The following is a 15,082-nucleotide window of genomic DNA, read 5'->3' on the forward strand; positions in this document are numbered from 1 at the left end:
GCTGCCCCCTTGTGTTGGAAAAAAAAGCACACATCCTGTCGAACATGCGCAGTGGAAGAGAAAGCAAACGCAATAACAAAACAGCTTCAGAAGTAGCAAACTATCGCTGTACTCTTTGTCAGGACGGTTTAGTGTGAAAGTATCCAGTTAAATAATACAAAGATTCGATATCTGCCTGGACGGTGATTCGGCTGAAGAGAAGAAGAACGCAGAAGTGAAAGTCGACCTTGTTTTTCTACTTTTTTTTGGAAGTGCCTTTACACACTTGTTTCCTGTTAAATACTCGGCAACAAGGTACACTGAGAAATGTGAAAGGAGCGCTTCGCTACACGGAACAGGAGGCTACACACCCACGGGACTCCTGAGTGTTTTTGTGTTTGCTACATGAGTCTGTCGGCGTGATGTCGCTAAGTTCAGGCGGCTGGACTCACAGCCCCGGCCTCACGCCGGACCAGTCCACCGCCCTCACCGGCAGCTATGAAGCCTCGCAGGCACAGCCTGGCTACCAGACCGTCCTCATGTCGGTTCGGGTCTCGGTGTGCCATTCCGGGGTTCGTCCGCTGTGTCTTCCGGGAGCTGGTGATGAGTCACTCCGTCTGCAACTGAGCATGGACCCGGGGAAATCCGGGGAATTCCGGCTGGCGATACAGAGCACCAGCGGGACCGGCCAGAGTGTGGTGAGTTCACAGTGACGATGAGGGACTTTTGGGTTTTGTTTTGACCGGCAAAGGTTTTCACACGAAATAAGTACAAATAAAGGAATGTTTTTATTTTTGTCGCAACACTATGACATACACAAAAACTCAAAACAATTAAATAGTGGAGCAGAAGTTAAACTGTCTGGTTCGAGATCAAAACTGTGTAATGACCGCAGCTATGCACTAAATATAAACAGAATTGTAAATAAACACATGTTCAAATTGATATCCTTACTTTTATTTAAAACATTTATTTGTTTAACTGACACTATTAGCCCCCCGTATTCTGTCCCCTGCCGTGTTTTTAAAACCATCTGAATTATCTATCATCTTTTTTTTTTTCTAGAAAAGTAATCTAACACTCTATAGTGCTTTGATCTATATTAGAACAGAGCGTTATCAGTAAAGCCTGTAATTACGGTACTGTCTCTGAATATTGTCACAATATTAATTAAAACATGTCTTCCTGGCTCTTCTCTTTCTGTCCCCCAATCACAGGCTCCCCACCACCACTCTCCCTCAGCTTTAGCTAAAAATACACATCAACTCTGGGCAGCTAGGGCAAAGTCTATCCAAAAGATAGATATGGCACCTGAAATGTAATATCCTACCAAATGTTTCATCCAAGCATTCCTTTGCAGTCACAGCATTGCACATGTTAATATTGTGAGAGCAATTCAATATATTGTGTAGCTCTAAGCCATTACATTGTACCTCAGGCTTTCTAAATGGAGCTGTCCTACACGTTCTACAGTTTCTAACAGGTTTTTTTTTTTCTAATATTGTCCTGTATTTAGTTCCATCCATCTTCCAATCAACTCTGACCTGCTTCCCTTTTCCTTGCTGTTAGAAAGTAACCCCACAGCGTGATGTCATTGTTTTTAGTCTATGCTTCTGTAAAAATACATCCTTAAAGTTGATACAGAGACCTCCGTTAGTGGATACAACGCAGCTATTATTGATAGAAACTGTCTTCATCTTTGTTTTCAGTTACATCTCGTATGTATTCATATTTTATGCTCTAATTATGTTGAAGTTTATTTACTAAATCTCTAGTCAGGAGTTATTGCTGCCTGAAGACTTGTGAATAGCCATTATTTTGCAAGAAAATAAACACGTTTGCTTGGAAAAGTTTATTTTTCTGAAAAGAAAAGGCATAGTAAATGGATTTATAAGTTCTTGTGAGAGATTAGAGATCACAGGCTAATAAGAAAGTGTCCAGGCTAGCTATGCAGTGTTTACTAGCAGCCTACTTTATGGAAAAAAAGGTTTTGGTCATTTAATGACGTTTAGTTGACGTACCGGATTAGAAAATTGCTGGAATGTGACTTCCCTTTCTGTTTTTGTGCGCACACGTTCGTCTCTCATCGTCTCTTCCTCTTCCACCTTGTTTGCAGACCATAAACGAATTTGATTTAAGATCCATAAATTACGAAGTGAAGTCGCCAAAGTGCCACGAGCTGATATCGGTGGCGCCTCCGTGCGACCGCATCAGCTTCAACTTCAGCAGCGAGCAGGAGGCTGAGGGATGGGCCACCGTGGTCATGTCCTCGCTGAGGGAAGCACATCGAGGTCAGTCGCCCGTCTCTGCGCACGCCGACGGCTTTAGTTGAGGCTAAATGAATGAGCAGAACCAAGAGTTCAACTTCCCCTCTCTGCAGTGGGATTTCACTCCTTTCTGAAGCATTGACAGGATGTAGTTTCCGCCTAAGCGTTTCTAATCTGCCCTTTCCGTAACAAATTACCTTTTTTTTTTTTTTTGTGAGTGTGAATATATTTGCTGACTTCAGTTTGCGTTTTGAATGCACCTACATAATTTGCACATGTTGTCATTTTGCCATTACGTTGCTGAAAGCATCTTGAAGAACCTGTTTTTTTGTGGATAATTGTTGCTCCAAGCTTCTGAGGAAATCACAGACTGACGAGGGCTCGGTGTTTTTTCCCTTTGTCAAAGTCAGTTGTTAACAGTGTATAGACTGAAAAAAAATGTCATTTCCTAAAAAAAAACCCAAACAAGCTCAGAGCAATAATTAAGCTCAAAAAAATCTAATTTTATGTTGTTGTTTTTTTAGCTGCAGATGATGCAAATGATAAAGAGAGCACTGAATAAATACTGTTATTGTATTTCAGGCAATAAAGCAATTATTTTATTATCTAAAAAATTTATTGAATTTGTTGGCATCTTTTAATATATTTGTAGGTGGTTAAATGAAAAATCAGCTGAATGTGCCCAAAAAAAACAATTTATTTGGATAAACGGCAGAATAATCAATAGAATAATTGATTACTAAAATGATCCTTTGTTGCAACCCCAAGTTTAAAATACCTAGAATTGGAAGCAATGCTCTGGTATCAAAGTCAGACGTGTTGCTTAATTTCGTGTAAACTTTTTGTAGAAAATTAGATGCTACATTTATTGTGGTAAATATTAAATGGTGGCTTTCAAAAGTATTCAAATCCCTTGATCTCTGGATTTTATGCAATAAACCAACACGCAGTTAGAAGGAAAAGAAAATAGTGCAGGACTGGAACATTATTATGCAGATAAAAATCTGATGAACAGATGCACATTATTTGACTTTTCTGCTTTCGTGTATTTGTTGCTTCTTTCTAGTTGTCTGTACTTTTGCTCTGACCGTCTCCTCTCCACATTGTCCACGCTTTCAGCCACACCTCAGCAAAACGGTCTACAGCACCTCTTCGACGGCCTCCATCTCCGGAATACCTCGGCTTTACAGCAAACGGGTGTGCCAGAGTGAAACCTGTCCAGTTTGTGTAAATATCTGTCCATCTGCTCCTTTATTCATTTAACTCTTCATGTCTGCATTTCGTTGTTTAGAGGACGCTTGCATAGAGCTGAAAAAAGCCATCGAGGCAGGGGACATGCAGAGCGCTTCTGTCTTCGCCGCCTCTCTCGCCCGCAGACAGGCAGCCCTGAAGATCCAGCCCTCCACCAAAACCTATGAAGAAACTGAAATAAAGTAAATACGACTGCGACGATAATTTGATATGTGAAACCACAGTTGCTAATCCGTTATCTGCCGTTTGCTTTGTTTTAAAAACAGCTTAGCTGTTATTGTCGAGGATTCCTCCTCGTCTTGTTGCATCACTGTGAAAGTTTTCCCTCACATGACTGCTGCGTCGTTGAAGCAGCAGGTTTGTATCGAGCTCATCTCGTTCTCCTTACACACCATCTCTCTCTTTCTTTTTCTCTCTCTCTCCATCTAATGGTTAATAATAACAATTTTCTGTCGGCTTCGGCTCCTTTCCAGATGTTTCTCGAGTATGGCTTCCACCCGCGGGTCCAGCGCTGGGTGATCGGCCAGTGTTTGTGCGCCGACCTCCGAACCCTCGCGTCGTACGGCGTCCGTCAGGATGGTGACACGGCCTTCTTGTACCTCTTATCGGCCCGCCACTCTCGCCTGACCCTCCAGGTTCTGCAGAAGGACCAGGAGAACGCCCTCCTTCTCAGCCCTCCGTCGTCTTTTCAAAACCCCTCGCTCCCCGCTGCCTTCACAAACTGCCCCATCTCCCACGACGGGCGGCCATTTTCAACTCTACCTCCTAGACTCCGCAGGACCAGCGATAATGGTGAGAACGGGTCTCTGCTACACTAGATATGAATCGCCTGATCATGGTGATTAGGCAAGCTAAGATCCAGGCCAATACGAGATGAAAGAAGGTTCTGTGAAACAGACAAGGACCTGCAGCAGCCAATACGGTCTCTCTTTTGCTGTTAGCAATATTTTAAAGGGTGAAAAACAAGAGATTGTTGTGGGAAAACCTGGACTTATGAATTAGTACAGTTATTATATGTGTTAATGTTCCATTTTCTTTTCAAGAGTAGTTTTAATGAACCATTCATGTAGACTCATCGTGATAACTTTTGCTGGATGATAAATTGTTCCAGAAATGATTGTGATGAACATTAATATTGTTGTTTTGAGACTTATTTTCAAGTAATGTATCGATAGTGGCGTAATAATTCAAGTTCATCCTCTCAAAGACCAATAAGCTTTCATTTTGTAAAGAACACTGCAACTGGACATTTTAAATATCTAAAATAAAACACAACAACCACAAACAATAAGTAAAACCACAAATAAAACTGAATGTGATGTTTTTGTAAACCAATTTGCCCATCAAAAAGTATTAATCATCTGAGCTAATTTTATTTTGTCATGCTCAGTTGAGACTTAATTGAGAACAGTTTCATTGTTAAGGTTATTAAAAAATTTGAAGTCATTTGCAAAATCTTTCTTTCTCTCCTCTCCTGCAGGTGGCCTAGAGACACTGAACATCGGCAACATTGGAGATCAGATCAATTTCGAAATGCCTCGACTCAATCTCAACACGCCTTCTACCCAGGTAAGACACAAGGAGGTTTAGACACTTCTGATGGAAAGTATTCTCAGTTCCTGTGAAATCTAAACCGCACAGTATGCAGCATTTTGCATCTGGCCATGTGACCAGATGATTTAACATATTAATTGTGCCTGAGTGACTTGCGTACAATTATAGAAGGAATCTCGTTATACTAAAGTAAAAAGTATCTGCAAAAGTAATAGAAGAGACGATGCATAATTAAGAGAAATTGTTTTAAAGAATCTGTATTATGTATAGAATATTAGTCCTTGTGGTTTTTATTGTAGTTTTGTTATGATACAATTACAAACATTGTAATTACAGATTTTTTTTTTTAGATATTAGGATCAACGTTTCCTAAATGTTTGTCTTTAAAGAATCTGTAATCTGTTTCGGACTGAATGTTAACATCAGCAGCTGACAGAGTTTAGGAAATGAGGCAATTGAAAAGCTAGCACAGTGGTATTTTCAAAACCAAAGTGAATCGTCGTAGTTTTAAATATTGTCATTGTAGTGTAGCTGAGTCTTTATACGTTTTCTGTTTTCTACGTTTTAAAAAATACAGTTTTAATTGTTTTGCTTCAGGGTTGGTCGTGTCCATCTTGCACGTACATCAACAAGCCGACGCGGCCGGGCTGCGAGATCTGCAGCACAAACCGGCCTGAGAGCTACATTATCCCTGGAGGACACCAGCCGGACGCTCTGGAGCTCAGAAGGATCCTGCAGGAGAAGGAGTCAATCAGACAGTATCAGCAGGTAGGAAAATTACCCTCTTTAAATGTAACTCACCGACAGCCCTAGTGGTGTTTTCTTGCAGTTGCCTGCATGCAGGGACATGTTGTAACGGCTATGTGTGGTTGTCAACGGCTACGTAGATGCCTCGCCGATTTATATATAAGCAAACAAAAACACACCTTTCAAATGACATGCAACAAGTTGACATTGATTGAAGGCTGCCAGTGGAACTGAAACCATTCACTCACTCAGGTTGACTCTCTTCTCTTTTGTCTCTGTTTTTCTAAAGGAGAAAGGGAGAAGAGAGATGCTGAGGAGTGCTGGGCCTCATAACAACTCACTGCTGTTTAACCTGGACCAGGACTAATGAACATACTGACACACGCACACTCCACTGCAGATAACAGACTAGCGACTTAACAGCAAATCAGTAACCATGCCGAACCCGTTTAATGTATATACGAATACATACTTGAGTAAAAAAAATCCTGTTTTGTTGTTTTTGTTGCTTTTGCTGAAGTTTCATAGCTTTTAAATAGTTTGTTACCGACAAAAGCGTATCTAAACGTTATTTTTGTTTTAATGTTCATAGAAAGTAGTGCAGGCGATGCAATGCAGAATGCAAAGGTGTTGAAAATGTGCAAAAAATTTGTCTGCCTTAAAGTCAAACTTGACCGGCAAATGCTGATGAGTAACATCAAGTTATGTTTTTATGAGCTCCTTGGCACCTTTTGTTGCCAGTATGTTGAATGTATTAACCAGATTTTGCACTGTGGTTGTATTTACCTTGTGATACATCTGAAAATAAAAGGTTTTAAATGTTTGAGTGTGTTTGGACTTGATGTGTGAATGAGAAGATTAACGATAACATGTTCTTAATTCGTCTATTAAGTTCCTTTTACAAGAAAACTGGAAGTTTATAATTTACAGAGCATAGAGTTAATTCTTTATGCCACAATATTATTGGTTGAAGACTTTAGAGGATTTGTTTTCCTGATTTAAAAAAAAAAGTCTTGTAGAACTGCAGCCGTTTAAAACAGATGCCTGGTATGTATCAGTTACGAGTTAAAGCATTCTTGCAGGAGTCATATGGCCTTCCAGAAGAAGAGACTTTTTGCAGTTTGCAAGTTCCAAGACAAGGCCATGTTAGTTGGAGTTTTAGGCTTTGTCCCCAAAACTTGCACTTCCGCCCTTGTCTCCCTCAAATGGTTCGAGTGTGTAGTGTGTCCCAGTTTTCCGGAGTGGACTTTCACACTGAACTCTTAGCGCCTCTGATCCACACTTCAGCTAAGCCCACATCCAAACAGACTTCAATGAAGCGCATTACCCACAATTCATCCATTTATGTTGACATTTTCAGTTATAAGGCAGAAAGGATTTAAATAATTTTTGTTTTGCTATACTATACATGCGTGCATACTATTGAATTTTGCTCTGGATTCAAAAAGTCACAACAGAACAAATTTGAACAGCGACCAGTCTCGCCATTTCAGATGTCACAGTTACGACACAGATGCACAAGTCGATGTAACCCGTACTGCCCCAATTCTCCAATGTTTGCACGCTTGCGACCTGCACACTCGAACCCTTATCTTTATGTTACTTGGAGCCAAAAGGACGTACCTTATCTTCGACTAACTACACACTTCTCTGAGGGGCAAAAGCAGTAGCTTGTGGTGATGTTTCCAATTTCCTGAAAAGTCAAATACTCCTCGTCTTATGAATGTTTAATAACAGATCGGTCAATGCTTGGTGAAAATAATTCTTGCCAGATTGATGGGTGGATAGATACAGATGTGACTTGATTCGCCTATTAAATTAGCTTAGCAGTGTGATTAAAAACAGTGCTAACGCAAACTGCAATTCCTTCAGGCAAAGGAGCAGGAGCGAAGAGAGAACTTTGACCGGCTCGTGAAGATGGACGGTCAGGACCTGGTGCCCAATCCCGAGCCTGTGGATTGTAAGATCTGCTTCGTGGACCTGCAGTCGGGAGAAGGCGTCCTGCTGAGAGAGTGTCTCCACTGTTTCTGCAAGTGAGATGTGGGAGTGGGAAGATGCGGATTTAACACTTACCCGGTATTTTTTTTCTGTGTAACTGAACCCCGTCTCGTTTCTGTATGCGGCCGCTTAGAGAGTGCTTGCGCTCCATCATCATGCTGTGCGAGGAGCCTGAGGTTTCCTGTCCGTACAGAGACGACGCGTACGCCTGTCCGTGGGCCCTGCAGGAACGAGAGATCCGAGCCGTGAGTTGCACCGAGGCACTTCGTCAGAGCATTCTCGCCAGCACACTTTCTTTAAAAATTATATTCCTTCATGATCTCCCACTCTATACGCTTTTCTAGTTGGTGCCTCCGGAGGAATACGAGCGCTGGCTGCAGAGAAGCCTTTCTGTGGCAGAGTCTCGCTGCGAGGGCAGCTATCACTGTGCAACTCCGGATTGTCTGGGATGGTGTGTGTACGAGGACACCGTCAATGTCTTCCACTGTCCCATCTGTCGGAAACACAACTGCCTCATTTGCAAGGTGAGAAACGTACAGGTCACACTTAGAAGTAGTAAATCTTCAAATTAGAAGCGACAATGCCAGTCAAGAACTAACGTTATTGTTAATTTATGGGAGTCACGAATGAATTTGAATGGAACAAGGCTATACATTTGTTCATACTTGGTGAAATTTAAACATAAAGGCTGAAATACGTACATATACACAAACAACCACTATTATTTCAAGATGTCCACACAAATTCCCTATGTATTCTTCTTCTCATTGTAGCCAAATAGTTCAATCTTTGTCTTGTTTGACAAAACTTTACTCTTATAGCCTCTAAAAATCATAATTTGACTTAGACCCTCACTCTTTTTTTTCCTCGTCAGGCCATCCATGAGGGAATGAATTGTAAACAATACCAAGACGACCTCGCAGCCCGAGCAATAAACGACTCTGCTGCCAGAAGAACGACACATCTGCTAAAGGTTAGCGGCAAAATAACACTTTAAAGCTTTTGAAATCACTCTCGTATTTAGTTTTTTTTTTTTAATTTTTTAAACGAACTGCCTGACATGAGAGTAATCGATTTGCAGCTTCGCTGTTAAAGAATGAATCACTGTCTTTGTAAACCGAGAAAGTAATCGGTGTCGGCTTCCACCAACCACATCCTCGTTTCTTATTCTCGTTTTGTTTTCCTCTGCTCTCGTTGTTTGCACCACAATCAGACCCTTGTGCAGTCAGGGGAGGCCATGCACTGTCCTCAGTGTGGCATCATTGTGCAAAAGAGGGATGGATGTGATTGGCTGCGCTGCACCGTCTGTCACACTGAGATCTGCTGGGTAACCAGAGGGCCTCGTTGGGGACCCAAGGTAAGAAATCATTACTTTTTCCTGTTCTGTAATAAAAGTCCTAAAAGTTGCACGATGCTGCTTTATTTATTATTTTGTGGTTGTTTGCAATATAGCTTAAATATCATTTCAACGTTCCAATTTTACTCTTATTTATTCTACTCCAGGGTCCTGGAGACACCAGCGGAGGATGCCGCTGCAATGTCAACAATCAGAAATGTCATCCTAAATGCCAAAACTGTCACTAAACACTCAGGATGGGGATTCTTGGAAATCTCTGGAAATGAACCAGTTTCATAACACGAGGAGGAAGAGTTCAAGCATACCACTGGGTCACACTTAAACCAAAAACTGTACAAATTGACCCGTGTTGCACCCGAATTCATATTTGCTTCTCTCTCCGCAGATCTCTAACTAGTAAGCGTTCCCTGGCTTACCCAAAAGTAAGTCGGTGAGTGAGGTTAAGTGTAGCACAAAGGAGTTGTAGCTTTGAATGCACGTGGTGCCTTTTCAGTGTTGGGTATGTGGGCTTGGCCCCAAAAGGCCTGTCGATGTTTTGTTAAGATAACTCCATGCTGAGTTTGGGAGTTTTTGTGTTACAAAGCTATGGCTCTTCTTTCCTGGTCTGTTTTGTGGGAAACAGATACAGAAATGATCTTACAGCTCCAGATTCAACAAAACTGAAGCTTTGAAAGTGAAGGTGTGTTTTTTTTTTTCTCCCTCTCCATGTTTTTGCTGCTAAGGAAGCTTTTCCATACCATAGGTCAATAAAATCATTGCTTCTCTAGCTTTACACTCATCAAGGTTTTTTTTTTTTCTTGTCTACTGTTGGAGCTCATGAGCCTTTTTATGCTTTGGCAGTAATTTCTGGACATGTGATCAGTTCAGCCTATTAATGGAAGCATTCAGAAACATTTCTATAGCTTACCTCCTTACTATGATTGGTCAATTAATTTCAAACTCCTGATTTGCATAAAACCACTCACACCTAGAGTCAGAAAATTTGGGGTTAACTTAACATGCTCATTTAAAGAAACTCCGGGTTTGATGAACTCTGCTTCATAGTACAGGCCTCAAGTGCACTGGAGCTTGTTTTGGATGCTACACTCTGGGATGCATTGTATTAAACTGAAGTGGCCTTATTCTTCCACGCTGAAAGTCGTAGCAGGCTGACACTGACAGAGGTTTTCCAGAAAATGTGATTGAATCTGGGAGGGGGGAGAGGGATGTGGATGTGTAATTTGTTTTTTTGTTGTTTTTTTTGCATTAAGAGCGTGAAGTGTTACAAACCAGTCGTCAGTATGCTTGTGTGTGTGTCTGTGTGGAATACTGACTGAATTATATGTAGTTTATGGTTCACCTGAGAGATTTCAGACTGTCTGTATTTAAATTCCTCCTCCTTTCAAACTGATCTTCGTTGGTTGGTTGTTGCATTATTACAAAGCCTGAGAAAAAGCACTGATCAAAATATGTAACTGTTAACTTATTACGTTCAATAAGAGAGTCAATCTATACACCTTTTATTGATAAGCTAATATTCCCGATGGACAGCTTAAATGTAGTAGAGTGCATACTTAGTGACCCGTTTTACAGCTTTTTAGAGATTTATATCTTTGGAAAAAAAAATTCATTATTCTCTAAATCTAATTCTCATGCATGAATGCACTGCCTATTGTCTCTACTACACTACTGTCCAGAACTGACAAGCTCTGTTGTTACATGTCAGCACTCTGATGTACGTTTGTGCCTTAATTGTGAATAAATATGCATTAAACTCAGTCTACGTATTTTATTGGTCCACTTGGTGATGTTTCTTCCTCTGGGTGGCAGCAGATGTTTCAGAAGGTGCAACACTGCTCTACATAAATTATCCAGGTTTTTTTTCTTCTTCTTCTTTTCTTTGCAACCTTGATTTCTCTTTGAGAGTGTGATTTTTAGGTTCGGTAGAACACCTGATTTATTGCAAAATTAGAAGTTGCCATGCAGAAGCATCCATAACTCTTAAACATCTCTTCCGTTTTCTCATGTTACAACCTGCCAAACTCGGTGAAATGTAAAGAATTCAATTTTTTATCAGTTCTTTGACTCTAACAAACATCAAGTCTTGACCACGTAACTTCTTTGCTTCTTTTAGTTCCATTATCTACTAAGATAAGTATCTACATATGAGAAAGGCAGACTGTCAGAGATTTCCCTATGCTCTGTGTGAAAGATGTTAACGCCTCGCGCCAGCGTTATCAAACTGCCTACAGCACGTGACCTTGCACTGACCTGTACTGAGCGGCAAAAATACTGGATCACACTGACCGTTACTGTCTTGGCCTCCTGACACTTGCAGTGTTGCTCAGTACAAATAGTGTTTGCATAAGTCCACTTCTGATGCAGTTGATTACTTATTTTGAGGGTATCGGAGTGTGAGGGGCTGAAAATGTTAAAAGACTTTCCTTCAGCGTCTCGATAACGGAGAACTTTATGGCCTGCCACATTAAATCCATACCATAAATTGCACACAATCTTCTGAAATGTACGATCGTGTCAGGTGTGATTTCTCATCGCAGTGAGACCCCTCTTAGAGCAGGTCGGGTTTCAGATCCTGGAGCTCCTCTCCCACGGAGGCGGAGTTAAACCTCCGAAACTGCTCCGACTCCCTCAGACGTGTCTTTTGGATCGGATCGGATCGTCACCGGATTACCGAAGATTACAACAGGAACAGATCCTGCAGCGACCGACGGACACAGGTGAGTAAAAACACCCGGTGCTGTTTGGGTTTGTTGCTCCGAATCCGCCTATGAACTGAAATGATCGCAGCAGCATGCATGCAAAAACATCAACTGGGACAGAGGATTTAGTGTAGGTGTTGTTGTTGTTGTTGTTTTGGAAGTACACGAAGGAAGCTAACTCTCTTCACGTGCTCTTGTGCATGAATGTGCATGTGGTTTGCAGGCTTTCCTGTGCCGTGGTGTCACAAAAGCGTCACGCATAATCTGCTGCATTTCTGGTTTGTCGAATGTTAACTGCATGCATAATTCACAGTCACATAGTTTTAAAGAGGCAGCAGCAGCAGCAGCAGCAGCAGCCTTCCCACCCGATTCTTCACGCTTCAAAAAAGAGCCTGCGTGCGGAAAAAGTGTGTGGATGTTGTGTTGAGTTCGGTTTCGATGCACGCAGGCAAAGTGCAGGAATGTTTATAAACGTGTCAGAGGTCAAAACCTGGAAATACAATGTCAAGGGGGGAAAAAAAACCAAGATAACCAACATGATTGTTGTGTAAACATGGTAGTAATTGACTGCAAATACAGATGAAGCCTGGGCGTGTGAATGAAACATGTTCAAGTCTAACGTTTGTTTTCCCTTTTCAGCTCCTTAAGGATCACCAGCAGCGTTTTTCCATTTTCCTCACTATGGCCCAGACTAAGGGGAAGTTTGACTTCGCCATAGACCGAGGTGGCACCTTCACCGATGTGTTCGCACGTCTGCCTGATGGCCGTGAGAGAGTCCTTAAACTGCTGTCCAGAGACCCGCAGAACTACAAAGATGCTCCCACTGAGGGCATCCGCCGGGTCTTGGAGGAGGTAAGATGAAGGCGATTTATTTAATTTTTTTAAATTATATTTCCTCAATCATTGTCTTGTGGTAAAAGTTCTAAATATTCTGCAACTTTGAACCAGACTTAGAAAGATTTATGTAAACATACCGTGCTTTCCAAAGGTGCTTATAATCCTCAAAGCTTTTCACATTTTGTCACCACCTTTCATTGTAATCTTAGCTTCAGCTTATTTTTTGGGGGATCATTCAGTTTGGCACATCTTGATGTAAGCTTTATTATTCGTTGCAAAAGCTTACCTAGATTGAAAGTGAACAAATTCTCAATTGAATTTAGGTCCTATCTTTGACTGAACCTTTCTCAAACATGAATACATTTTAACCTAAGCCATTCTGTTGCAGTTCTTGTTTCGGTCATTGTCCTACTGGAAGATAAATCTCCACCAGAATGTTTTACCATGTGCATAGAACAATGAGGGTGATGTTTTGCTTTGGATGTAGAGCAAACAGTTTAATTTTGCCTCCATCAGACCAGAATACGTTCTTATTTTCTAAACATTAAATTATGTGGATTTAATCTGCCAAAATGCAAGGTTGCTTATGAAATAATATTATTCTACAAAGCACTTAACAACATAACAACTGCGATTAATATAACTGCAGGAATCGGGGCGGCTCTTCCCTCGTGACCAGCCTGTTGACACCGCCCTGATTGGCTGGATCCGAATGGGCACTACCGTGGCAACCAATGCCCTGCTGGAGAGGGAAGGAGAACGGACCGCACTGCTGGTCACAAAAGGCTTCAAGGACCTGCTGCACATTGGCACACAGGCCAGGCCCAAACTCTTTGATTTGGTAACGTTTGTCTTCTTGTCGTATGATATTTACTCTTTAAACTCTTTTACTAAGTTAGCTGCATGTAGACTTCTGTTTCTGCAGCATGAGGTTTATTTGGGGCCTGCCCAAAACCTCCCCCCCCATAAAACAGCTAACATAAAAAAGGCTAATATTATTGCACCGCCTATGGTGGTGCAATAATATTAGCGCATTAGACTTTTTCCTAAAGTTAGCTATTAGCTAGTTTGCTTATTAATTAGACATGTTTAGTATATTGAATGGGGCAAGACAAATTAAAACAACATGCTAGTGTTGAGTGTGTGTATTCTAGTTAGGTTTTTTCTTTGTTTAGATCTTCACCACATTGCCAGTCATTACCTTTGTTATCCCTTGTCTTCTGTTTCATTGTGTTTTGGATTTCCTTGTTTTCCCTGGATTTTGGATTTAGTTAGTTTAGTTCATTAAAAAATAACATCCACATAAAGTACGTCCACTGCCCGTTGCGTTTGTGTCCACCGCCACACCACATCATGACACAAACCAGATGAAAGAGCCCATCTTTAAACAATTAATGTGTAATTAAACAAGAAAGGTGACGTAAATTTTATGAAATAGATCACACTTCAAGTAAATATTTGTTGTATTTAACATATTTCAGGTAAGTAAACATGTAATGAACTAGATCCAGTCCTAGAATTGTATGTAATTGAACATTACAGGTTGTAAATGTGCTTCTCATGTGAGGTAATACATTTTATGAACTTTTTAAAACAATATTTTTTAAATATAAATTTGGTTAAAAAATTTAAAAAGGAGTCAAAATGAAATAAAAAATATGCCTATATAGTCCATATAGTTTAGTAGAATAATTTCAGATTTTGAGTTAATAGGTCACATGACCTAGAAGTTATTGAAAATACTAAAGAAATTGCTAAAAAAAAATAAAAAAAAGTGTTGATATGTATTAATGTGTGAATAAGTGTGCCTCATCTATACAGTGTAGTAGAACAATTTCACTACACTCCACTACACTTTTGAAAATGCAATATGCAATACATTTCTACATGGTATCAGCTGTTGAGATACCAGAGTAAAATAAGGCTTGATTCTTGAGAAGAGAGACAAAACGGGTCCTATGGATAAAGCACAAAATTTGAATAAAATATACACAAAATATATTTTTTTTTCAAATAACTGACTAAACTAATCTGGGTTATGTGAGCACAAAAATGTATGTTTTTCTGGTGTTTGCTGAATATTTTTTATTTTAAACTTTGTAGTAGGTGGATGGCGTTTTTAAAATCCCTTGTCCTGAAGCAGAACTCAATACATTCTTTTAAAACAATTAAAAAATATACTAAAATAATATATTATGACAATTACTGTATTTTCCGGACTTGGTGCAACTTGCCATTTTTTCTAAATGAGACATTTAGTACTAAATAAAAATTTATTATGCGAAGAAAGCACTTTCTACTTAATTTCAATATTTATTTTAAGTTTAGGGGGTTGTGTTTAGTTTTCTACTTTTGTTTTCTTTTACACACACACACACACACACACACACATA

General features: G+C 40.4%; 2 protein-coding genes and 1 long non-coding RNA gene across 5 annotated transcripts in view; 2 read left to right on the forward strand and 1 right to left on the reverse strand.

Annotated features, from left to right (window-relative positions):
• On the forward strand, positions 1-10,910 carry shrprbck1r (sharpin and rbck1 related). The gene is made up of 14 exons (XM_008438590.2): positions 1-677; positions 2,096-2,270; positions 3,366-3,443; positions 3,538-3,679; positions 3,764-3,854; positions 3,971-4,289; positions 4,978-5,066; positions 5,649-5,819; positions 7,671-7,831; positions 7,930-8,041; positions 8,141-8,320; positions 8,671-8,769; positions 9,010-9,153; positions 9,300-10,910. Exons 1-14 carry the CDS (start codon positions 402-404, stop codon positions 9,378-9,380), a joined length of 2,118 nt encoding a protein of 705 aa, XP_008436812.1. The 5' UTR covers positions 1-401; the 3' UTR covers positions 9,381-10,910.
• The window catches only part of LOC103482436 (uncharacterized), an 11,979-nt gene continuing 2,590 nt past the window's right edge, over positions 5,694-15,082 (reverse strand). Inside the window, exons 1-5 of one of the 2 annotated variants that reach the window (XR_536467.1) lie at positions 8,124-8,216; positions 7,872-8,017; positions 6,047-6,081; positions 5,853-5,942; positions 5,694-5,783 (exon numbers count right to left, since the gene is read on the reverse strand). This is a non-coding gene — a long non-coding RNA (uncharacterized LOC103482436). Of the gene's footprint in view, positions 5,784-5,852; positions 5,943-6,046; positions 6,082-7,871; positions 8,018-8,123; positions 8,217-15,082 lie in introns of those variants that run through there. The other variant, XR_001776052.1, reaches the window with a different exon arrangement.
• The window catches only part of oplah (5-oxoprolinase, ATP-hydrolysing), a 20,882-nt gene continuing 17,087 nt past the window's right edge, over positions 11,288-15,082 (forward strand). The window contains exons 1-3 of one of the 2 annotated variants that reach the window (XR_001776051.1): positions 11,288-11,870; positions 12,492-12,704; positions 13,339-13,530. Coding sequence is in view for 1 of the 2 variants with exons in the window: in XM_017301977.1 (XP_017157466.1) it covers positions 12,534-12,704; positions 13,339-13,530 (363 nt within the window). In the remaining variant the exon portion in view is untranslated. The remainder of the gene's footprint in view (positions 11,871-12,491; positions 12,705-13,338; positions 13,531-15,082) is intronic. The other variant, XM_017301977.1, reaches the window with a different exon arrangement.

The sequence above is a fragment of the Poecilia reticulata genome, linkage group LG20, assembly GCF_000633615.1.
Source record: "Poecilia reticulata strain Guanapo linkage group LG20, Guppy_female_1.0+MT, whole genome shotgun sequence".
In the NCBI taxonomy this organism is placed as follows: domain Eukaryota; kingdom Metazoa; phylum Chordata; class Actinopteri; order Cyprinodontiformes; family Poeciliidae; genus Poecilia; species Poecilia reticulata.